Source organism: Thamnophis elegans, chromosome 1, assembly GCF_009769535.1.
Source record: "Thamnophis elegans isolate rThaEle1 chromosome 1, rThaEle1.pri, whole genome shotgun sequence".
NCBI lineage: Eukaryota > Metazoa > Chordata > Lepidosauria > Squamata > Colubridae > Thamnophis > Thamnophis elegans.
The window spans coordinates 139977477-140003129 of record NC_045541.1 but is presented as its reverse complement, the minus strand read 5'-3'; the positions used below and the strand labels follow the sequence as shown (position 1 = coordinate 140003129).

The 25653-nt window shown below is 35.7% G+C and overlaps 2 protein-coding genes across 10 annotated transcripts in view; one reads left to right on the top strand and one right to left on the bottom strand.

Annotated features, from left to right (window-relative positions):
* DGLUCY (D-glutamate cyclase) overlaps positions 1-12852 on the bottom strand; it is a 36944-nt gene extending 24092 nt beyond the window's left edge. The window contains exons 1-6 of one of the 9 annotated variants that reach the window (XM_032233007.1): positions 12591-12852; positions 10161-10289; positions 5336-5456; positions 2891-3044; positions 1925-2123; positions 23-173 (exon numbers count right to left, since the gene is read on the bottom strand). In XM_032233007.1, the coding sequence (XP_032088898.1) occupies positions 23-173; positions 1925-2123; positions 2891-3044; positions 5336-5456; positions 10161-10211 (676 nt within the window). In that variant the 5' untranslated portion in view covers positions 10212-10289; positions 12591-12852. The other 8 variants (XM_032232985.1, XM_032233016.1, XM_032232996.1 and 5 more) reach the window with 8 other exon arrangements.
* Positions 12516-25653, top strand: part of RPS6KA5 (ribosomal protein S6 kinase A5) — a 29672-nt gene continuing 16534 nt past the window's right edge. Inside the window, exons 1-8 of the mRNA XM_032232970.1 lie at positions 12516-12613; positions 16276-16347; positions 19987-20205; positions 21706-21821; positions 22788-22895; positions 23200-23283; positions 23818-23921; positions 24784-24934. Coding sequence (XP_032088861.1) covers positions 12538-12613; positions 16276-16347; positions 19987-20205; positions 21706-21821; positions 22788-22895; positions 23200-23283; positions 23818-23921; positions 24784-24934 — 930 coding nt within the window. The 5' untranslated portion in view covers positions 12516-12537. The remainder of the gene's footprint in view (positions 12614-16275; positions 16348-19986; positions 20206-21705; positions 21822-22787; positions 22896-23199; positions 23284-23817; positions 23922-24783; positions 24935-25653) is intronic.

Sequence of the window (25653 nt, the reverse complement as noted above, 5' to 3'; positions counted from 1 at the left end):
AACAGAGAAAAAATATACTGACCAGAAGAGCCAATGTGAACTGGTGCTCCATGTGATTTTTTCATTGGATGGGTGATTTGCACACACTCTTTCAGTTTATCTTGAGGTATATATCTCATAGTTACTATTAGATTACAGTGAAAACATTCAATATCACAGCAAGGAACAGCAGTCTGGTAAAGTTTTAAAACAATGATCCAAGCATTAAGAACAATGAAGACATCTTCAAAGGTCTTTTCTTTCAAGTAGAGGGCATCCTACCTCTGAGATAAATGCATTTGGGTGATAAAAGGCCACAAGATTAATCACTAGAATGTTCAGTTGCCTTCACCCACATATCATCTATTATCACCTTTATGATTCATATGGCTTTCTATTTAAGTTCATGTCATTGCTATTGCTAACTTTCTATTTAATTACACAGTCACAGTAACTAAACATTGAAACATTAGATAAATTAGTAATGTCATATTATATTTGTTTTATTTTTTAATGGCATTAAGTTATTATTGTTTCAAGTACATATTTTGCAATTAAATAACAATAGGCAGATATTACTGTAATTGAGGTTCAGCATGAAATATAAGATCATTGCCCCAAAATAATGGGAAGTGAAAATACAGATTTTATTGGTAAAAATATTCCTTGTAATTAAACTAATCTCAACATGAAAATAAGTGTAGTTAATCACATGCCGGTCAGCTTATTCATTTTGAAGGATTGCATTAAGAAAGCAATGTTTCTATCAGACTATAATACTTGTCAATCAAATAAAAAGAGAAGCTGAGCAAATTTAATGCTTTATGTTTCCTGCTGTAATTAATAGCTGATCTTGACAAAAAATGTATTTATTTTAAGAAAAAAGCATTTTTTCTTCAATTAAGAATGGGTTATAACACTAATAGTGAAAACTTCCTACTTGTGGCTACAAAAATCCAAATGACCACCAGATGGCGGCCAAGAATTATTTTTTATATATCTATCTGCGGCCCTCTGGTGGTTATTTGCTAGGTCTGGTGAACAGCTAAAGAAACTTTATCAATCAAATACTATGTTTTGAAACAAAACTGAAATTTCCAAAGTAATGTTTTAATCATTTTGTATATTTCAAAATATTTGGACATAATTTCAATACTCCATAGACTCCATATGGTTCCAAGACTTTAGAAGGCATAGGAAAAAAACCCTATTATTTATCTTATTGTTGGAGTAAATGACTGGTTTATGTTCATGGGTGGGAATACTTCTGCCATATTACAACTAAAATGGCATCTCTTTCTATTTTTTTTTAATAAGCAGTGATCACATTCAGACAAGAGAAGTAAAAAAGATGCCTAACATATTCTAAATCAAATAATTCTGTATTTGAGAGCAATTGAGTAAAACAATATTGACGTTATCAGCTAAAAAAAAAAAGAAATAAAAAATGGAAAGAGTGAAAGAATTGGCTGCTATGTTCACCAGACACTAGAAAAGAGCATTAAAATTTTGTATACTTATGTGCAATTTAAGAATGCCTACCAGCATTCTTTCTGAGCTAATACTAATTATTAGCTCGATTGTATTTGCCAGTATTTATATAGTATTATGCAGGGGTGTCAAACTGGCGGCCCACAGCCCGAATGCGTCATGTACAGGCTATGTCCCACACCGGCTCCACAAAGACAAAAATGTCAGGATACATTACAATGCGTCACGTGACGGGATTGAGTTTGACACCTGTGGTATTATGTGTTTTAAGAAACATTCCCAGCAGGTGACAGTACTTGGCTGATGTTGTTTGAGTCTAAAGATAATGGAGGTTTGAGCCAGATAAATACTTGGATGGCAGATCTCCAGGAGATACTGTCCCAAAGGTGCTTTTTCCAGAAGGGAACTGGACTTTCTTAAGAATTTTTTTTTTTTTTTGGTCTTCTGTTCTTACCTTGTACATGCTTACATTACATTTCTGTTCCACATTTCTTACAGGAATGCCAGTTTTCTGGAGTGCCTTTTCAAATGTAAAACTACAGCCCAGATAAAAGGTCACCATGTCTTTAAACTGTTCAGAATATTCTTTCAGATTTGTCACAATTCCTGTGGATATTCCGTGCTCATATTTCTTGTATTGCAAGCAGTCACTTCTGCAAAACGAATTAGCATCATCATTGGACTAGCTACTTGATTTCTGGCTATAACTAAATATCTACTTACTTTCAGAGAAATGGTCACTGAACTCAATGGGGCATACTTTTAAGTAAAATGGATGCACTGTCTTGTCGTCTAGATGATAACTTAAGGATCAGTTCTTATGTTTAAAAGGTATGTAGATGTTGAGACACAAAAAACTGTACTACTCGGAACATCGTACATTTTAAAAAGAGACCTTAGTCAGCAACCCATATCAACCATCAGTGCCAGTCAATATTTGTGACACATTTTTAAATGTTCAGTTGATTGAGTTTCATGTTTAATAAATAAAAGAAACAACAACAACAACAACAACAACAAAACAGTGATACGCATTGTCATCGGGGCACTTGGTACCATGTCCAAGAATTTTATAAAACACATCAAGAAATTGTAGCTTCCTGCAATAACATCAGCGGAACTGCAAAAAAATGTGCTACTCAGAGCATCGTACATCTTAAGAAAGTACTTGGTTGATACCTAGGATGCTGGCAGCAACCTGTATCAACTATTAGTACCAGTCAATGGTATTTGTGATGCATTTTTTAATGTTCAGTTGACTGAGTTTCATGTTTAATGAATAAAGTATATAATAACAATTACAGTAACAACAATTCCTTTTACTGATATTTCTACAGTGTTCATTGCAAAATGCACAAAAATTAGAAACGGTGCTAAAATATTTCCTCATAGCTACCAATACAGACGAATCTATACATACCTTATATCAGAATTATTGCTCAAGAAAGGACACTTCCATTCCCCTGGCTTACTTCTATACAGCAAGGGAAGTGGTCCATCGTTTGCTTGACAAAATTTTTCAAAGTCATCAGCAAAAGATTTATGCATAATTATAACATTTGCCTGTACAAATCCTGTAAATATAAAAAGGCAGAAATTTAATCTAATGTTATTTACTCAAATAAAAATATTTATAATTTTTGGGATGTAATCAGTTATAAAAGTGAAAAATATATTTCTGATATAGTGATTTATTTAGTTGCAAGATCATCTTTTGTACTTTTTTCAATTAAAATTGAAATTCTGTTGCCTGCTCTCAAAAGCATACACATACATAACACACACATACACATACTATATACATAATTATATATATGTGTATGTATGTGTGTGTATGTGTATGCATGTGTGTGTATGTGTATGCATATGTGTGTGTATACACACTCTCACACACACACACAAACACACACACACACATACTGACCTTCTTAAATATGTATCGGAAAAAGGAAGCTTGAGAGTTCACAAGATTGATACTATATGGAACAAAACTACAAATCTATAAAAGATTCATTTCAGATTTCATGAAACAGCCCTTCTGTGTTTTTAAAAATGTGTATTTGCAACCAAAACTTAATATTAAAATATCACATCAAAGTAAGCCTGCACTCCAGACATTCACCCTGATGCCATTCATAGGAAGTTGAAATAGTGTGGTAAAAAATAGATAAAACATAATGTTGAAATGCTGGATAAACAAAAAACTCTGTGCTGACAAAACAATAAGACAGATTCAGTTTGGTGTAATAATGAAGATTAGTTCTAGTCGCACCTTAGCAGAGGTGGGTTCTATAGTCTACAGGTTCAGCTGAACTGGTAGTGGTATGGCGGCCTGGGTCCCTAGCACCGGCAGCGAGCCAGGCCTGCCACCCCCCCAAAACAGTTCCCCGGTTGGCACCGTTGGCACTGGCATCTTGTTTTTAAGTTATGCGCATGCACAGAACAATTTTAATTGAAGTGTGCATGTGCACACAGCGCACATGTGTGAAGCGCACACATGAGCGACCCAGCAGTAAAGCTGGCTGGAACCCACTCCTGCACCTTAGGCATGAAAGTTGGCTGGGTGACTTTGGACCAGTCATTCGATTTCAGTCGAATCCATCTCACAAAATTGTTATTGTAGGAAAAATAGGTGAAGGAAGGACTATTAGGTATGTTTGTCGCCTTGAGCTATTTATAAAATTATACAGACAAGGTAATAAATAAATATCTCTTAATTAAAAAATGAGCCTCACTCTCTACTGAACATTAAAATCTGGAGATACAGGAAGGAAAACTGTGAGTAGTTTTGCTGTATCTGCCACTGCAAAGATAGACTGCCCCAAGTGCAAAAAATGAGTTGTTAGTGCTACACCTGGATGATCCTCCCCCTTCCTCTCATTCCATTGAGTTGCACAAGTGCAAAATTACACAACAGCTGCAAAGTACAAACTGCCTAATATTTCCTGTTTTTCTTTTAAGTTTAATGTAAAAATATTTTAAAAATTCCCATAGAGATTGGATGGCATACTGAATAATAATGACAACTTATACTTTCATATGGTAATTAAGCTACCATTCCTTAATCAATATTTAAACTCTGGTTTGCATTCAAAAGTCATACTAAGCACAACCATAAAATGGCTTAGTTTGCTACATAAATGTAATGATTGAATATGCTAATTTATATGAATTAGAGAATAGAGAATTAAGACAGCTTGACTTGGAATTTCTACACGATGCTGGTAATTTAATAAACTATTTTTGGGGAAACCTTTACATTAATTCATGAATTAATTAGACTTCTGTTCAATCAGTTTATACGTCATTTTAGGGGGAAAACCTGCCTATGATGTTCCTATTTCATATTAGTCTGAAGTTTGGAAAATAATTAATTAACAGGATGTTAAGAAAATAACATTAAAAAAATAACTACACAACAGAGACAGCTTGATTGCCCTTCTGCCAGAAAGCTGGGATGTGAATAAAACATAATTCTAAAAAATACAGTCTTAAATTTATACATAAGAAATGATTTTGAGCATAGTCAATTACGAATTTTCTTGAAGGGATCAGATCAGCTAAAACACTGTCTTGTCTAAAAATTATCTAGATTTACTAATTGGACAAAATAGAATAGAATGCCCATTCTTCCTGTCCCTTGGCTTCAGGGGAAAGGGAGACTATTCAAAACTCTGGCGGTTCACATATGTATCTTCCATTTCACGCATAAATGTCTATAACACAGATTGGATGTTATTCCTAGTCCATCTCTTTTTTGAACTAAAACTGATTAAATTAAGAAACACAGGTTTATAAGTTGAAATACTATAAATCATTTCTTAATGCATATCAAGGATTCACCAAAAGGATTTCATTGATCTACCTTTATATTTACCTTCTGCCATTCCAGAGGTATTGCTAATGTTAAGTTTATTTGATCGAATCAGAGTTCTGACAGCACAAGGAAGAAGAGATTTCAAACCTGCCAGGAAAACCATTTCATCCTAAAAGGGAGATAAAACTATATTTTAGTTTAATAGATAGGTAATGTACCTATACATTCATTATAGACAGAAATTTAAACAACCATTATTTTAAACTTATTATAATTTTAGTTGATGAACTTCGTCTTTGAAATGGTGAATTGCTAAATCTTCCACTTCATGGATATGCTAGCTGATTAGTTTCTAAAAGAAATATGGCTTCATTGTCTAAATCAAATATGAAGCATGGCACAGCCATAAAGCAGCATGGCATAAAAGCTATTGCCTTTAGTGTTAAATTATATTCTATATAATATACTATATAACTCTCTCACACACTTGCCTCTTAATAATTCAAGATTAATTTCAATAACCTTTTCAGCATTCCATAATTACTAGCTTCAGGATCTACTATTGATAAAACATTACAAAAAAAACCCTCCAGTGATCTTATGTCTAAGTTTACCTTTAATTCCATTGAAGTCATTAGTTCTAAGGAAAATAATTCCTGAAGCAGTAATGCTGATTTAAAGCATGGAACATTCACAGATGTTCTTTTAAAATTAAGGAGTTAATATTTAATCCATAATTGGTTACATATTTTGAATGTTTAAAAGAATAAAAATTTCTGGTATTTGTCCAAAGCAAGACTTCAACTGAGTATTGTTTGTTTTCTATATTTGTTACGTATACAGAATTTACACTTTTTGCCAGATATTTTATATATTTAGATGAAAACTATATGACATCATTAGTAGTTCTATACCAGAATGGGAAGTGTAATTCAACAAGAAAAGCATAAATTCCTATCTTTTAAAGAAGCAGCTGAAGTCCTTTTCATCAATTACACTATTATGAGAAAAATGGAGGTGACCAAGTGAACTATGATAACCTTACCTTGCAAAGCTCTCTTTAATGATACCCAATTCTACTGATGCCAAATTCCATAGTGAATTGCATATACTTCTTCTCTGATAGCAAGTGAACTAATTAGGGTAACAGGATTGTTGCCCAACCAGCCACAGAACAATGCAAATATTTCAGAACCACAAAAATACGTTGGGAAGGGAAGTTAAGGGACAGCTATTTTCATAACTGGACTGTAAGTGGAGTTTTAAAACTATGCACGAACATTTGTTGCTTTTTGCATATTCCACATAAAACACATGTATCAAAACTTTGATTCTAGTACTGACTGATATTTACTATATTTAAAATTGTTGTTCACAATACTGAGCTTTTTTTCCTCATACAATGAATTCATAATCCTTTTTAAGACGTGTAGCTTCAATGTATTGTGTCTCACTGAACCAAATGAATTTTCTATCCTGATTAACATTACCAGAAGGGAAAAGTATATAATTTGTTGAATTTCTGAAGCAAATTATATATTTCCACAGACAGATAAAACGCCTTCTTCTTAAGATGGGTATGGTTATTTGTGGATATTGTTGCCACAGTAGATAAGTATATTTAATTGGCTTGTAAACTATTCTATTTCAGTGATTTTGGATCTGCTGTTTTCAGCTTTTTAGAAGAAATGATATTATTATTAATGCTTCTAGGATTACTCAATTTGACTTATATCATGTAGAATGGCCTCTCCTATACAAAATACTCATGAGAAGCAGCTGTTTGAACTTTTTTCCCAGGCATGCCTACAGTTGTTTCCTGAAATCAACAGTCCAATATTATCATCTTGATATTTGGAGCATTTCCAGTTGATCAGTCCTTCCATAATCCAAGTCTTTTGATTTCATAATTTGACTCAGACAGTTATATTTTCGGACAAGCAGAATGCTACAGAAATGGGCACGTTGACATGTTAGTGAGTTTGCAATACCATAGAACTGATAGACAATCTTGCCTTTCCTGGCAAACAGATGAGCACAGAGATACCTCGACCTGATCAATCTGCTGAGGAGCAAAGAGTGGTTTTATTTTTCTTTTCGGAGGGAAGTTTTGCACTGAAAAAACACTCTGCGCTTTGTGCAGAGGGTAAACACAGGATTCTCAGTATTAGTATTAGTGGCAAAGTATCTTGTTCTTTCCATCTGCACATTTTGATCCCTTGAGTCAATCCGAGCCATCACTCAGCAGGATGAAAATGCAGACATTTCTGCAGTGACATTTATTGTTGAAAGACCTTCCTTTTTAAAAAATACATTGAAACAGCAGCGAGAAGTCAAGATATTACAGAAGAAGCAACTCTTATGAAAGCTTTGCTTCCCCTTTCAATTCATGATCTGACTTGCATCCCCTCCTGGAAGTGATCTTGGAAATAGAAGTTATTCCTTTAAAAAGATTGGTGTTTAAAGAACAGATTGCTTCTCTTGTTCCTTCTATTTGTTTCCTCCCTAAGCTGGTTCAATGTTTATAGCTTTGCTGCGATAGACACGAACCAATGCAGATATAATCTACTTAATAAAAAACAGAAATTTTAGAATATCTGTTACTTGGTTGAATAATTAAAACATAGCTATGCATATTTCATAAATTTCTTTATCAAACTGTATTTTTTATCTGTAAAGATCTTAAAGTGGTAGTAGATTGGAAAGTTACGATATCAGCAATTGTCATTGTTGCAAAATAGTACTATAAATGAATTATAGGCTGTATCAACAGAAATAAAATTTCCAAATCACAGGAAATAATAATTTATTCTGCTTTGACCTATTTTAAGTTCTGTGTTCTATTCTGGACATTACACTTTAAAAGAGATTCAGAGAAACTAGAACAGTTCAGAGAAGAGCAATTAGACTGTTAATATGATATTAACTAAAAAACAAGTCCAATGATGCAAGATTTGAAGGAGCCGTATATGTTTAGATTTTAACCATAGAAGGGATTCTTCCAATACCTTAAAGAATGTCATAAACATTCAGAGTTTTCAGACTATAGATCACAAAATAATCACTTTAAGTTACAAATTTCAGTTGACTGTTCTGAGCTGAAATGACTATCGGCAGTAGCCATTTTTTCCATATTCATGTGTATTTTTTTAAAAAGGATGGGTTGCTTTAATGAACAGCAGATCTGCTGTCTACATGCAAACTCCAAAGTACTTCTTTCAAATAATTTTAAAGCATGTTCAACCTATTTGTATATGTACCTAGGCTGCTTTTAGTCTGAAATATGTTAATATATAGGTTAGATCCAGTAGTCATGCTGTAGCAGAAAAACATATTTTTAATACTTCCATCTCTATCTCCTCTCATTGGGAGGTCTTATGAGATGCTCCAAAATGGATTTGAACGTACTAAGTGCTATGGAGAGAAATCTATGTGAGAATTTCATTAAAGTTTGATTTTGGTTTTGGAAGCAGGTTTTTTTTTTTGCACAATATCAGTTTAGGTATACATTGTATTTTTACTAATTTACCTAAGGGGGAAAATATATTCCTAAAAGGTTTAAAACCTTTATGTCCTGTTGAGACAATAAAAAGAATAGCAACAACACAAACTCCTTTGTGTGATACTAAACATTCTCTGCTCATTAATTAACTTGATTTTTCTATCCTAATGCTCAATCACTAGATGGAAACGAAAATATAAACAGAGCTGTCATTTTAGGAGCTGATAGTACCAATATTTGCATCAATGGCTTATATTTGCATCAATGGCTAATAATAATTGTCTTTTTATGTACACTGAGAATATATGCACCAAAGACAAATTCCTTGTGTGTCCAATGACATTTGGCCAATAAATAATTCTATTCTATTATATTGTATTTGTGGGGCACCATGTTATGCATGAAAACAATGAAGCTGCTGGTGCTTCTCAGGATCCTGTGGCTTGGTGTCATTGATGATATTTTGGCAGTGCAGAGGCACTCTTGGGTGGTAACAGTGGGGCTGGGACTGAAATAGAGTTCTGGAGTTTTCAGATGTTTCAGCCAGTTGCCTCAGCCCCCAGCACCGCTGAGAAATCTTCTCTCAAGCTCCACATTGTGGCCAGCTGCCCCAGCTCCACAGCACAAGTCCCAGTTGCTACCACCCCCTGTGCTCCACAGCCCTACCATGTCCAATTGACCTTTGCCATCTTTCTTCCATTACTGATGAGGTGTGCCCAACCTGACCTTTTGCAAGGCAGCTTCCGGCTATGCCAGTCCTTCTTCCCAAGTCTGCTGACACTGTTCTCCAAATAGTGTACCTCATTCTCATGATGCTTCTGAAACCCTCTGGAAAGTTTCTGAGATCCTCTAAGTCTAAGGAGAACAAATTAAGCTATCTGGATAGGGTCAACTGTCCTGTTCTCACAATATTTCAAAAGAAGTTTTCAAAAGCTTTCTGAAGCATTGTGAGAACAAGGTGGCCTATTTGGAGAACAGAGAACGGAGTGTTTGACTCGGAGAATGGGGCAAGTGGTGTCAGGAATAAGGCTTGAACTGGTCAACAGCTGCATTGCAAACCTTGTCAGCAGTGTGAGGAAGATGGTGAAGTCGCTGGGTTTAGCAGCAACTGCAGATTGCAAGGTGGTAGGTTAGCTGGGGCTTTGAGCTTGGTGGCTAGCTGTGGTGCAATGCCTGAGATGTCACTCTTCAGTAAAGCCTGCCAGGTAGAGGCCTCGGGGCAGTGGCTGCAGGTAGAGGCCTGGGGGCAGTGGCAACCAGCTGAGACTGCTTAAGGCTCTGGGCTGCAGTTACCACCAAGGAATGCCCCTGTGCAGGGTGGCCCAAAGTGACAAGCGAATCGGGGGAGTTGAAGAGCAAATAGTTTCTTACCTTACTGAGGCACAGGGCTGGGAGGGGGCCAACTAGGAATGGTTGGATCATAGTGCCCCTCACCTAACCTGTGCATTTTGGGTTTATGATAGTAACTAGGACTTCCCAGGATTGTAAGTTGAGAACAGCCTGTATAATATAATAACAATAGTAAAGCAACAGTATAAAATGAAGAGCCTCTAGAGTTGGAAGCCAATGTCATATACAGATAGTCCTCAACTTACATACCATTCATTTAGTGACCAAAGTTACAATGGCGGTGAAAAGTGACTTATGACAAGTACATGTAATTATGACTGTTGTAGTATCCCTACGATCACATGATCAAAATTTGGGTACTTGACAACTAAATGTATTTATGAAGGTTGCAGCATCTTGGGGTTACATGATGGCCAATTTGTTATCTTCCCACTGGTTTCTGGCAAGGAAAGTCAATGAGGGAAACCAGATTTGCTTATTGGCCATGTGATTCACTTAACAACTGCCATGATTTGCTTACCGACCATGGCAAAAAAAGGTCAGAAAATCAGACGGGATTCACTTAACATTCACTTAGCAACAAAAATTATGTGGTTGTGAATTGAGGACTACTTGTAATAAAATCAACATCTGTACAGATATGATTACACTGTTAGTTATCAGTGATCCGGCTTGTCTGTCAACAGGATATCAAAAGCAAGAAAAAACCAGTTTTTTCAGAAAAGTCCGTTATCAGATTTCATCTATGGGCTTCAGGATGAGATAAGTGCAAAGTAGTTTTGAAATTATTATTCAAATACAATACACACACACCCCTTATAAGATACACAGCAGACCAGACATACTGTCATATATTGAATTTAATTGCACTTATTCAGTTTGCTTATGAACTGTTTCATATGTTTATCTTCACTTTGGCTTTTCAGGGATCAATTCCCAACTTCACATTCTGTATGAGTATTAATTATTTTCTACTTTTATGAGAATATTATTTATAGAATAGTGAACAATTAACTTATAAAAATTAGCAAGAATGTTTCTCCATATTACATAAAAGTGGTAGTTATATATCAGCTAATATTGTAAATGATAGTGATTCTGTCTTGCTTTTATTAGTTTATTGCTCACACTGAGCAACTTTGGGAAATAAATCATAGGTCTAATTATCCATTATCAGAAATGGGTTCTCAATCTCAGTGAAACTCGGAAATTGGACCCTTCTCCTATCCCCAAAGTAAGGTCTGAAACAAGCTTGGAGAGCAAACCACTGCCAAGGTTTGCTCTCTCCACCAGATTAACCCTTGGACAGCAGGGATTCCATCTCCTCCCTGTGCTTAGGATGGAAGACAGCTCCTACATCTATTCTGTAGTGAGACACTTGAACACAAGAATTAACTTCTCAATCAACAAAAAACAGATCAGCAATGTCGTTTGGCTCGGTTTTTTGCCTTCAAAATTCATTCAGCATTTGATTTATGGTTCATGAGTACCCTGTATTGTCCTTAATGGAGTCTGTCACTTGAACTACCAGTCTCAGCTCCAGCTATTTTCTATACATTAAACATTCATGTCCTTCCTTTTAACATGAACTTGGTTTTTTGGGGGGGCAGCCCGTAAATAATGGGTGGTTTTTGGAGAGCGTAAGGATCACAGTACAGTACGTGCAATATTTCCAATAGATCTTGCAATCGTCAGAATGTCAAGGGCTTTAAAGTCACTCACTGCGCTAATCTTCGTGCACACGCAACCGATTACCTGCCTTTTTTACACCAGGGAGGCAAAATACTCGCAGGTACGAAAGATCCAAATTGGTTGAAGATTGGGGGGGTGGGGAGGAAAGAGAAAGAGAAAAGGGGGGAACAGCGTTCGCGATTGGTGTGGCCGCTAAACCAATGAGGATCCGTGTCTCTTAGCGGATAATTAAGATGAAGGGGGTGTATTTTGTTACGGTCTTTGACCAATCCCCGGCCTGGAGTGTAATCCCTCAAACCAATGAACGTTCAGCTCGACTCCTTCTCTTTTATTGCTTTAGTAGATGCGGGCACAGATTGAATTTCTTGGCTGTTCCAGGTTCTTGTACCCCTCCCCGCCTTTTTCTTTGGAGCGCTAGTCCCTCCCTCTCTCCCTCCTCGGGGAATGGAGGTGGGGGGCAAGCGATCTGGAGGGCCTGGGTAGTGGGCTAAGCGGCAGTTAAATTCGCACTTGTCAGCTGTAGGCGCCCCCTTTATTTGTTTGTTTGCTTGCTTGAACAGACGGGAACCCTCCACCACCAAGTCATGGAGTAGGTTTCTACGGAATAACAACCCTCTCCCTCCCTTCGTGTGGGGCGGCACGGACCCAGGGTCACCACACACACACACACATACACACCGAGTCCAGGGTGGGGGCTTTGGAGGAGATGGAGAGACCCGCCGGGGGCGCGGAGGAAGAAGGGGAGCCATCGCTGCTCACCGTCAGACACGAGCTGAAGAACGGTGAGTCTTGCCCGCCTAAGCTAAAGAGGTGGGGAGGAGGCTGGAGGAGGGGCGCGAAGAGGAATCGTCTTCTCCCCCACTCCGAGAAGTCCCCCGGTAATAATAAAAAAGGGGGGCGAACCGAAAGAGAAGGAGGGCTTCAGTTTAGAAAAGTGTGGACGGCGTTGCAAAGGACGGCGCGGAAGGCAGCGGCGTGGGAGAAACAAAGGCTTAGAAGAGAGCGTCGCCTCGGGAGTAAAAGGGAGCGGGATGCCGTGGGGCAGCCGGCCAGGAGGGCGGTGTTGGGGCTGGCAGCCCAGGGAAGGGGCGGCGACTGGGCCCAAAGGACTCGGAGGGAGAAGGTTAGCCGGTGGCGAAAGACGCGAGTGGATAACCGTTTCAATCTTGTACAGTGTGAACACTTTAATAGCCGGATGGTAGCAGCTTGACTGACGAAATAAAAGGGGGGGGGGACTTTCGTGGCCTCTAGCCATTATATTATTCTTGACCATTCTGAATAAAAGTTACGGTGTTTAGAAAACTGTTAAAAAACATCCGAAGCCACCAGATTCTCCACTTGCTCATGTCTGGAGGGGGTTGATGTTTGAAAAAACATAAAACTTCCGTAAGAATCAATAATGGTTCTGCATTTTGGCCAAAGTTCATCTTTTAATAAATTCTTGGTTAGTGTCAGTTCTATAATTTCTGGAGACCGATGTAACCAATAAAGAATTCTATTCTATCCTATTCTATCCTATTCTATTCTATAAGTGCTATATGTATTCTGTTTTACCCAAAATTGGCCATATTTTTGACAATTGCTCACAATGGTATATTTCCAAACAAAAGTTTAGCAATTACATATAGCTAGTGGATATTGTTGACAAAATAACATGGACATATTAATAAAGCCATCAGGAATTGGGATCAACTTGAGAGAATCTTTACCTGTACTGTCAAGATATATTGACAAGATTCATGCTACCTGCCAATGGCATAATACAATATTTTTAAAACTTCGCAGAATATTAATTTCCCAATCAACTACCTCATGACTTTTTCTAACTTGTCATTTAAATTAATACTAGAATTACCTACCAAGCCCATTGTTCTTCCTTTTTATACTGAATTGTAATAGCTTTTTTCTGCTTAAGAAAAGAAAAGGGGATGTAATATAAATTTTAGTATGTTTCTTTCCCCTTTTGGGGCGATCTGTTTATGTGGCTCTTGTATTGTACCCATTTGTATAACCCTGATGAAAAATGGGAAAGATATCCCTCTGGATATTTAATAACCAATCAGGATCTTCAAAATGCTCTCTACTTCTCAGCCAAAATTGAGGATAATACATTTTGTTAATCCATGAGGATAGCAACTGGTCAGAAGTACTTGTTATCATATTGCATCTACACAGAAAGATTGAACTAGTTAAGAATTAGTTGTCAGAAAAGTTTGAAGTGAACCTGCAGCAATAAGATACAAAATTTCAACAACAATCTTAATAAACTATCCTAAATAAAATCCAAAGAGTTATTGTTTTGAAATATTTTTATGTTCTTTAAAACGAAATCTTATATTTCTTAAACAGAGCATATTTAATATATTATTTGAAAAAACCATATAGTAGTAATTAACAGACAAATTGACATGCACAAAATGGAAACATGCCTATAAATGGTATCATTTAAAACAATACTTTTGAAAACATTCTGTAGATAAAGTATTATACAGATTGGTATAAAGAACACTTTTTAACTCTTATCACTGAAAATAGTTTTTTAAATAGTATTATCTGAATCAATTCTTTCATATTTTTTATCTCTGTATCTTAGGGTCTCTATTTGTCATGACATTCAGGGTATTTGAATGTAGGCATTTGAATATGCCATAGAAAATTTGACAGGATCTAAATTTCCTGGTTTGTGTCTAAGAACTAGTAAGAAGAGCCAAAAGATCAGCATCGGCTCAGTTATGGTAGGTGCTGGTTTTGGCAGATTATTATCGTGATTCCAAGGAAACTATGGCTTTGGTGGATGAGGAAAAATGATTTAGATGATAAAAAGTAAACTGTGAGGAGAAAATTGGAAAGTTGAGAACATACTAATTACTCTTACATTGTTGGTGTGACAAGTCCCTTCCTCATAGCCGTCTCTTGGAATATGACCTGGAGTAAGCCTACACTTCTTGATCTTATTGGGCAAGTGGTTTTGCAGACATTCAAGCCTGGAACCATCAACTACTTAAAAAGTGACAAGCAGCACCTTGAATTGCACATGGAAGCTAAATGGTATCCAATACTTCCTCAAAGTAAAAGTATTGTATGGCATACCAAGGAAAACTCATGTGCAATCTATTACATTATTTTAAAAATTAGTTTTCTAAAAAAGCTGTTTTATTAGAGGATTTTTGCAACTGTTGAAATAAAAAAAGTGTATTAATCAATTACATCATTTTGTTTCCAGAGGATATTTGAAATCTAAAAACACATCTAGCAGGGCTGTCAAGAATATTCAAAGCAACATACGCACAGCACATATGACGTATCACTTTTGAAACAGAACAATTGTATTGTTTGCAAGATTCCATTTTTCTCTTTAGAAGTTCTTCAAAGCTATTTCTGTCTGCATGAGTAACCACTTCAGTTTATGCAGATTTTATTAATTATGGTTAACATATTATCTAAGTTCCATTTAAATGAATATATGATGCAGATGCCTTTATTTTATAAATGATGTTCATTTTAGTAGCTAAGGTATGTTGTGGATTACAGAATGTATCTTCAGTATTTTTGTGTGCAATATTGAAATATTTTGTTCTCCCTTTTCTATTTCTGTGTGATGTTACAAGAAGATGAAATGTTAAATATAACACAGTATTTGTTTTTATGATCTGATATAGCAGTTTTTCCAGGTAGCTCATAATATCCTATTGATGAACAACTTGTGTAGTTATGGTAGATAGAACAAATGCATTAGTCAATGTGTAACAAAATTTAACTGTATTTTTATTGCTTGGGTTTTCCTTTAAAACCATATTAGTCTGCATAAAATGATAAGCATAATATTGTACCATAATTGTACTGTATACATTGCATTAAAATTAAATGGGAGTTGATTTAAAAATATTTATTTCATTTTAACATATATGAGAATCTTTTTGAATAGATAATGCTCTAGTTTGCTTATTGATCAGATAGACCACTATCAGTTTTTTCAGTTTAGAGGCTTAATGTATTTACTTCAAGTGATGTATATATATATAAACCTACCCAGAATTTTGCTACATGCAGAAAAGTGATTGATCCAATTAATAAGAATGTTGTGATATAGAATTGTAAATAATTTAGAATTTAAGAACACAAATCCTGGCAACAGTGACTTATCCTTATTCTACCTTAACTAGTATATTATAACATTCATACAACACTTTGAAATGATTAGTTGAGATGGAATAATTCATTTTCTCATTAGAAAAATCTATATACTTTAAATAAAATTATATACATTTTAATTGTTATATACCTGGAAATCTGAATACAATGACACTTTAGTGACAGCTGTGTTATAAATCTGATATGAATAATAGAGGAATCTTAATCATGGATACCATATAATTTATATTACTACATGTTTGCTTGTTAGTGTGTGTAATATTGACACTGGCATGTTTTTTTCTTTTTTTAGCAAACTTGACAGGCCACACAGAGAAGGTGGGCATTGAGAACTTTGAACTCCTGAAAATTCTTGGGACAGGAGGTATGAATTATTTAATGTTGCTAATAAAGCATGAATGTACTTCTTAAAACATTAACTAAATAAAATTCTATTTTACAGATAAATATTTTGAGTGGGTGGGGTAGGCAGTGAGAGGTATCAATAGAGCAAAGTCTTCCCATGTAAAGCAATCAGGCAAGGAAGTATAATTTTTTAATTATTTATTAGATTGCATTCTTCTTTTCAGTTAAGAGCTCCTGGCAGTGTAAATTTTGCTCCCCCCTCCTAGTTTGTAATCACCCAATGAGATCCATAAATGAAGGTTGGTTAGAGGTGGTCTCCCCACTCAAATTCCAGCACTTACCTTACAAGGCCACTTAATTTCAGGCAAATCAAATCCATTTTTGGAAAGGCTGAAATAGCTGCAAAGTCAAGTGCAGACTGACTCAATTCAAAGAGTCGGGGAAAACATTCTAGGCAACTGGTAATAGAAACAAATGACTATAACTGTTATTTTCAGTACTGGATCATTTCCATATACTTAGTTTTATATTCCATATTTCAAATCTCTGCCAAAGCGCTGTTGGAGTACAGTTGTTCAATTCAGAATTGGTCTAGTCAGGAGCAACAGTGACTGAATTATTCTCAAGAAGCTTTTTCCTATAGTCTTGTGCTTCTTTGCTTCTCAGCCTTCTGGTTTGATCTGTTGCCATTCCTCTTGCAGATTTAAATAGTCAAAAATCTTGATTGGGATTTGTTGCTGTGGTATTTCAGTTGAAGTTCTAAATCTTCCCTCCTTGTAATGCTAAGTCTAAGATTCTGGTTCCCAAGGCCTGATCTCTCCTGAAGTGAATTATGTGATGGCACTGACAATATATTAAAAAGTAATATGTATAAATGTTAAATTATATTTAATTACTTCAAACCCTGGAAGGAAACATTACTGGTAGGCCTCAAGTTATGACAGTTCACTTAACAACAGTTCAAAGTTACGGCACCCTGTCCAGGTACTTACAAACTGGTCCTGAACTTCTGTATGTTGCAGCACTGCAGTGGTGGTTCACCCTTATAACCCGATTGCAGAGACACTGCAACATGCCCCTACCTATTTCCCTCTGCCCTACCAGGTCTTCACAGGAGCTGGGCCTGCTTTGCTAGCCCACAGGATTCCACATGCTCCTCCCCATCCCATCACCGATCATTCACTTACCTTTTGAAGATCTCCAGAGCTCAAGAAGTGGAGCTAGGAAAGGAGACAGGCTGGGCCGCGTGGCAGAAAAGCGGCCATCTTTTTTGGGGAGACGTTGCTGAAGCTGTTTTCTTTTCATTGTTGTGAGAGCCAAGGTGGCGCAGTGGTTAAATGCAGCACTGCAGGCTACTGCTAGATCAGCAGGTCAGCGGTTCAAATCTCACCGGCTCAGGGTTGACTCAGCCTTCCATCCTTCCGAGGTGGGTAAAATGAGGACCCAGATTGTTGGGGGCAATATGCTGACTCTCTGTAAACCGCTTAGAGAGGCCTGAAAGGCCTATGAAGCGGTATATAAGTCTACTGCTATTGTTGTCAGATGCTAGACAAAAGCACAAAAGCACTTTTGTGGAGAGGGGAAAAGTGTACAAGAATGCAAACAAACACTTGCTTCCCCCTTCATAAAAGCGTGTGCGCAGACACAAACACACACTTTTGCCCTTCATAAAAATGCTTTTGTGAAGACGGGAAACATTTATAAGATGCACACACTCAAACCTGTAGGAAGGATAGGTTGTTTGTTAGTTGCATGCCTTCTCTCTCTCACCATTAACTCCACTAGTGTAAGACTATATATAGGTCCAAAATGCCCGGAAGTATATATATGCCCCAAGTAGTTGTCTGCTCATATTATCTCTAATATGATGTATAGTTTATATATCAGAGATAATAAGTTATATCAGAGATTTAACCTGGAACCTTTTAAATGCAAAACTTATGTTGTGACAATGATTTTTAGCTATTAAAAAGATAAGTGGTTAGAATAGAATAGAATTCTTTATTGGCCAAGTGTGATTGGACACACAAGGAATTTGTCTTTGGTGCATATGGTCTCAGTGTACATAAAAAGACATTCGTCAAGAATCAAGGTACAGCACTTAGTGATAGTCATAGGGTATAAATAAGCAGTCATTAAACAAAATCAAATCTTTCTTTAATAACAATTTAAACAGCAAAGCAAATCCTTTGTTGTTTTCTAAACAGTAATTTTTGAAAGAGCAAATAAAGAAAAGTAGTATGGACAAAAAGCTGCCCTTACAGATTTGCTTTGAGAAATAGCCACTGTCATGTTAGCAAGGAACCACAGGGAAGTTCTTTTCCTTTAAGCCGCAGGCCTGTGCAGTATAGCACCTTGTAACACCGAATTAATATTGTAGAGATTGTGAAACATGTTAACTACTTCAGAGTGCTATAAAGATGTGAATGATATTGTTTGATGGATTCTGTACATGTTTGCATTGGGCCTATGAAAAAGTGAAATCCACTTGCCTAAAACCTGAATGGATCTTATGTAATTACAATTCAGGAGGATAGAACTATCTAGAAAATAAATATTAATGAAGCCCTAGTCCTAGTCCACAGCAATAAGTAGGTCTTTCAAATTGGTCATATTTTTATCGTTAGTAACTAAACACAATTGTGGTGTTGGCCAATATGCTTCCTGTTGTTTCCTGAGAGTTACTAGTTAGTGAGGACTTCCCTGTTTTCTTGGTGCTTATCTTAATGGCTTTTCAATGGTAGTTAAGTTTTTATATGACTAAATCTATCATTAGGAAGCAGCTACTATCTGGTGCCATTCATCCAGAAGCTATACCTAGCTTCTGGTATAACATTCCTACACTGCTGCTTATAAAATAATTCGGGACTCAAAGTAAATAGCAGGAAACACAGGGGGACTTCCTTCTAAGTAGACATGCGACAGTTGAATTAGTATGGTTATTCAAATCTGAACCAACATGCAAACTAGTAAAGGATTATTGAATCATCCTATGCATAGTCAAGACATGTTCCATCAGCAAGTTGGTGGATTGAGAAAGGGAGGAAGAGGAATAAGTGTGTCTATTGTTCAAATATGTACCTTTGATAAAGTGTGGGAGCATATTTCTCTAAAGTCTTCATGAAAGAAAGAAAAAACAATAATCATTAGTCTCCCAGCATTTTTTGAAATTAAAACCAAGTACCTTAAATAAAATACTCATTCCTTGAAATATAAGCAAGAGATTAATCTAGTAATCTTTATTTACAAAGGTGGAAATGATTGCATTAAATAAAAATAATAATAAGGTTGATTTTATTCTATACAATTGATACTGTTTTGAGATTTATTTTTATTACCTCTGTAAGCCTATTAGTATGCCTATTTTCATGTTTTTCAGGTGCTCCATTTTAACTCTGATAGTTTTCTTCTCATTAGACTCTTGTTAAGGATTAGGATTTTACATTTCTTTGAGGGCATTTTAATAAAATATTAAAATAATATTTTATGTATTAATCAAATCAAGAAGATAAACAAATGACATTGGGTTTAAAGATTTATGTTGCTAAGTTTGTTATTTTGAAAATATCTTGATTAGAGTACTCTGCTGTGGAGGTGGAATTACGATGGGAGGTTGGCTACTACTATTTTACATTTGTGTAATATTTTTTGGTTTTAGCTTATGGAAAGGTATTTCTGGTGAGGAAAATCAGTGGTCATGATGCTGGCAAACTGTATGCAATGAAGGTTTTAAAAAAGGCAACAATAATTCAAAAAGCCAAAACAACTGAACATACAAAGACTGAACGACAAGTACTAGAGCACATTCGACAGTCTCCATTTTTGGTTACTTTGCATTACGCTTTCCAGACAGATACAAAACTTCATCTCATCTTGGGTAAGTACAAAAATGAAAGAACCATAGAAGGAAGGAAAAAATAAGGTCTGTTTTCATTTCCTGTTCCAGTTAAGAAATGAGCTCCTCCCTCCCCCTCCCTTTTTAATGGTATGTGTTTTGGATATACACAACAGAACAATTACCACAAAGAATCAAACTGATATACTTTAAAAAGGTAAAGGTTTGCCTTGCACATATATGCTAGTCGTTCCTGACTCTAGGGGGTGGTACTCATCTCCGTTTCAAAGCTGAAGAGCCGGTGCTGTCCGAAGAAATCTCTCTGATCATGCGGCCGGCATGACTAAACCCTGAAGGCGCACGGAACGCTGTTACTTTCTCACCAAAGGTGGTTCCTATTTTTCTACTTGCATTTTTATATGCTTTCAAACTGCTAGGTTGGCAGAAGCTGGGACAAGTAACGGGAGCTCACTCTGTTACACGGCGCTAGGGATTCAAACCACCGAACTGCCAACTTTTCTAATCAACAAGCTCAGCGTCTTAGACACTGAGCCACCACGTCCCTTATATATATTTTACTGCCTTCTAATTAGACTTATCTATCTCTCTTTGCTACCATCTATGGTCTTATGGGAGTTTTGTAGTTTAGTTACTACAAGTAGTCCTTGACGTACGACCAAAGTTGAGCCCAAATTCTGTTTTATAGTGAGACAATTGTTAAGTTAGTTTTGCCCCATTTTATTACCATTTAAGTGAATTATTGCAGTTGTTAAGTTAGTAGCATGGTTGTTAATTGAATCTGGGTTCCCAATTGACTTTGCTTATCAGAAAGTCGCAAAAAGAGATCATGTGATCCTGGGACATTGCAACTGTCATAAATATGAACCAGTTGCCAAGAGTCCAAATTTTGATCTCGTGACCATGAGATGCTGCAATGAAACGTGGAAAACATGTCACATTTTTCAATGCTGCTGTAACCTCAACAGTCACTAAACAAATGGTTATAAGTCAAGGACAATTGGTACATTCCAATTTCTTGCCTTTATTTCTTTGTAATTTCCTGACTTTGCATAACACATTGAATCATGAAATATTCATCCTGGTAGAATCTGCTAACTAAGCACAGACTACTGAACTTAATTTTAGCCTGGTAGAAAGTACAATCCCAGTATTATTTTTTTAAAACTTTTAATTATTATATTTTATATAGATAATTGTAACTATGTTGAGATTGTTTTTTTAAAAACTTTTCAATTATTTTAAGACAGGTCTACTCTGAGGGAGATGGCATTTTAGAAATAGAAATAGTTAGAAATAAATAAATAAGTAAAAAAGCCAGACTATAATTGAGACATTTATGGTATTTATGTGAGAGTCCAAATACTTTTCCAAAGGAAGCAACTGTGGCTAGCGATAAAGCACAAAAGAAACAAAACAGTGTGCAACATTTGCTACAATATGTTTTTGCTACAAATGTATTTTTGGAATCAATTCAGAAATTTTGCTGATCCCTAGTAAATAACTTGATTTCCTGTATGTTAGATTACATAAATGGAGGAGAACTTTTTACCCATCTTTCACAAAGAGAGAGATTTAATGAAGAGGAGGTACGAATATATATTGGGGAAATTGTTTTGGCATTGGAACACCTTCACAAGGTGAGACCATATTTTCAACTTTATTGAAATAAATTTATTGAAAATAAAAATGTAAGTGGAATAAAATTTTCTAATGTAATTTAATTGTACGATGGTGTTTTCACTTTGAGTGAAGGAGACAAAAATCTGTATTTAACAGCTCACTACTGTATATGATAGTTTGTGGAATACGTTTATACGACATGGCTACCATGAATTATGATTTAGTCACAAACCTTTCAGTTGACACTTCCCCAGAGGTGATATGATGTTATCCATCCACCCATGCTTTATTTTCAGATACACTGCTTGTGCAAGCTCAGTGCAGTGCCTACCTCCACTTAGAATTATTACTGACATATTTTATATAATTCTATACTGATTTGAACCATAGAGCTATAAATACTGTTTTGTGAAAAACACATCCTTTTTAATGCTAGTAAGCAGGATAAAAATAATTAAAAATATTATCTTCATTTTATATCTGAAATAAGAACAAATACAGTTTTGCAATGTTTATATAGGCATTTCTCCTATTTAACATAGTATATATATTTGAAATATGTGGTTCAGTGGTGGGTTGCAGGTGGTATGTCCCGGTACAGACTTACCGGAACCAGCCCGGAGCACCGGATACCGTTCCGGTACGGTGCTCCGGAGGACCCATCCGCCCACCCGAGCTCCTTACCGGAGTTTACAGGCTTCTGCATGTCCGCGCAGACACATGGCGCATACAGCGCCTACGTGACACTCCGGGGAGCAGCTGGAACATCACGAAGCATTGCGGAGGCACTTGAATGCATGTTCGTGCTGCATATGTGTATGCACGTGCTCCGCACATCCATGAGGACGCCGCAGGACCCGTTCCAATTGTATTGGTTGGAACGGAATTTGCAACCCACCACTGATATGGTTACATGCCAACATGTGAACATATCTTAATTAACTCGGCTCAACAATGTATAATTAATTTTAATTTTTTTCCAGTTGGGAATTATCTATCGTGATATAAAACTTGAAAATATTCTTCTTGACTCAGATGGACATGTAGTTCTGACAGACTTTGGACTGAGTAAGGAGTTTGTTAATGATGAAGTAAGTGTCTGCATATTAAGTAACTACCTAAATAAGCCTGAAATTCCAGGTCTTGAACCTTTCTCCTTTTTCAATTGAAATGAGATGGAGGGATCAGATTTATCCTTTGCGATAATGTGTGGAGTGAGAGATAAATGTTTTAAAAGAAGTAGTCCAAATGATATTATACAAAGAGAGCCAAACATGTCTGAAGAAGATGATTAAATAGAATGATGTAAATCCTAGTAATATGTTTTTTTCATTGTTTTCCCCCCTTGTGGTATCAGTCATTATATTGGCTATAATCTCATACATTTTTTTTCAGAATGAAAGAGCTTATTCTTTCTGTGGAACTATAGAATATATGGCTCCAGATATCGTCAGAGGAGGGAATACAGGACATGATAAAGTAGGTTTTTGATGAAAATGAATATAATTTGACTATTGATTGGGAGCCAGTTTGGTATAATAGTTAAGACCAAAAAGCTGTGAGTTCTAGTTTGATTTAGGTCAAATCAGCTGGATGGCATTGGGCCAGTCATACTCTCTCAGCCTTAAGAAATCCTTATTTAGTTGACAGGAGTAGAATTTTGTGATCAAAAAAGAGAAGCATTTTTATTTTTACATATGTACTAGAGGAGAGTGTAATGGGAAACACATGAACATAAAAATTTCCTTAGCTCATTTTCAAATTGTGATATTGTTATATATTGGTGTCTGAAAACTCTGAGTAAATATTAATATCTTATCTGTTTAAAGGACTAATAGCAATAGATTTCAATTTACATGCAATTTATTTATATGTAAGCTATAGCTCACATTTGGTACATTTTATTTTATAAATTATTTTTTCATATACTTTATATTTTTAAAAATAAATGCATAGTTTATTGTTATTTCTTAGAAGAGTTGCATTAATAATTTTTATTGATATATTTTATAGGCTGTTGATTGGTGGAGTTTAGGTGTTCTTATGTATGAATTATTGACTGGAGCATCACCTTTTACAGTTGATGGGGAGAGAAATTCACAAACTGACATATCCAAGTAAGTTGTCAATTCAAATGAAGACATCAGAGGATGTCCTTATATTTGTGTATCAGGTTAATTTGATTCAATTGTTTTTAAAAGGATAAAATTGTGTTTTCCTAAAATACAGATAGTATGTTAGACCCATGTCTGGTCATTACTTGTTGTGTTTATGTATTGTTAGGTTCAACAAAGATGACATCCCTCAGTTTATAACCTAGAAACAGTAAAAATTCATAAACATGATAAAAACATAACTTTAAAGCAGAAAGTATAATGGTATTCATTCTTTAAGGTCCTCCAGAACAACTCCTGTCTTTAGGGCCTTCTAATTGAAGATATGAACTAATGCATTGATTGCATTAGGGGCAAAGATGTCCTCTGTGATATGAAGCAGGCATATTACTATGGTTATATCTTGGATAGAGAACAATTTCTTATTTATATGGCCTTTAAAAATTTTTTTCTAACATTAGGGCAGTTGTTTTATTTCTGCTACCGTGTTTTCCTAAAAATAAGACCTCCATGGATAATAAGCCCAATCAGGCTTTTGAGCGCATGGGCTAAAATAAGCCCTCCCCGAAAATATTGCAACAAAGCAGCAGCCATCAGGTGAACACGCTTGCCGCTTCCTGCACCTCAAAAATAATAATAATAAGGCCAAGTACTTATTTCGGGGGTCAAAAGAAAATAAGACCCTGTCTTATTTTCAGGGAAACATGGTAGATTACCTCTGTTTTTATGTAACTGCTCTTTTGTTTTAAATTACTGTTTTACTGTTTTATTATTTTTTTAAAAAAAATGTTGGTATATTTAAAATAGTATATTTTAACTGCTGTTTGTTGCCTTTTATATTTAATCAACTATCATTTTACTTCAGGAGAATATTAAAAAGTGAACCTCCATACCCACAAGAAATGACTGCATTAGCTAAAGATTTAATTCAGTGTCTTCTAATGAAAGATCCCAAGAAAAGATTGGGTTGTGGTTCAGGAAGTGCTGATGAAATCAAACAACATTCCTTCTTCAAGGTAAAATCAATTTTGTCTTTGTTATAAACTGCTCGTTTTTATATTGGCTATTTTTAAAATATTATATTTTTAGATAGTTTAGATATTAATTTCTGGAGACAGACATCAGATTCCTTCTGTACAGTATTTAAGTGTCCTCAAGCAGAGTCACATATTTCAGCAGAATCTTGAACCTGATTTTTGTTCAGGATTGTTCTAGTATATAAGTGCGGTATGTTTTTCCTTTCTATATTTTAAGGACATTTTAATTATGGTTAAATCATTTCACAATTTGGCATGTAGTAAAATGCCTCTGTCATCCCCTTTACCATTTAGGTTTTAGAGAACAATAGAGACCCATCATTTTTACTTTTTAGGAACATCTGTTTCAAATTATGCTAATAAATGAATATTTTGCATTGTTCTATGGGGCACAAGCCTGGTAATCTCAAAAGGTCAACTCCTGTCGCTATAGGAGCCATATTGAATGTAGGGTATGACTCTAATCAATCAAGCAATACTGTCCTTACTTTTTCAAAAATATATGAATAGTTTTCCTCAGTATCATTGCCATTATTTGTAATTCATTAAGCAGTGATCATGATGACCTATTTGGCAATTTATTCTTAACTATATTTGCCAATAATGCAGGTAGTCTTTGACTTATGACTGCAACTAAGCCCGAAGTTTCTGTTGTTAAGTGAGATAATTGTCAAGTGAATTTTGCCCCAATTTCTGAC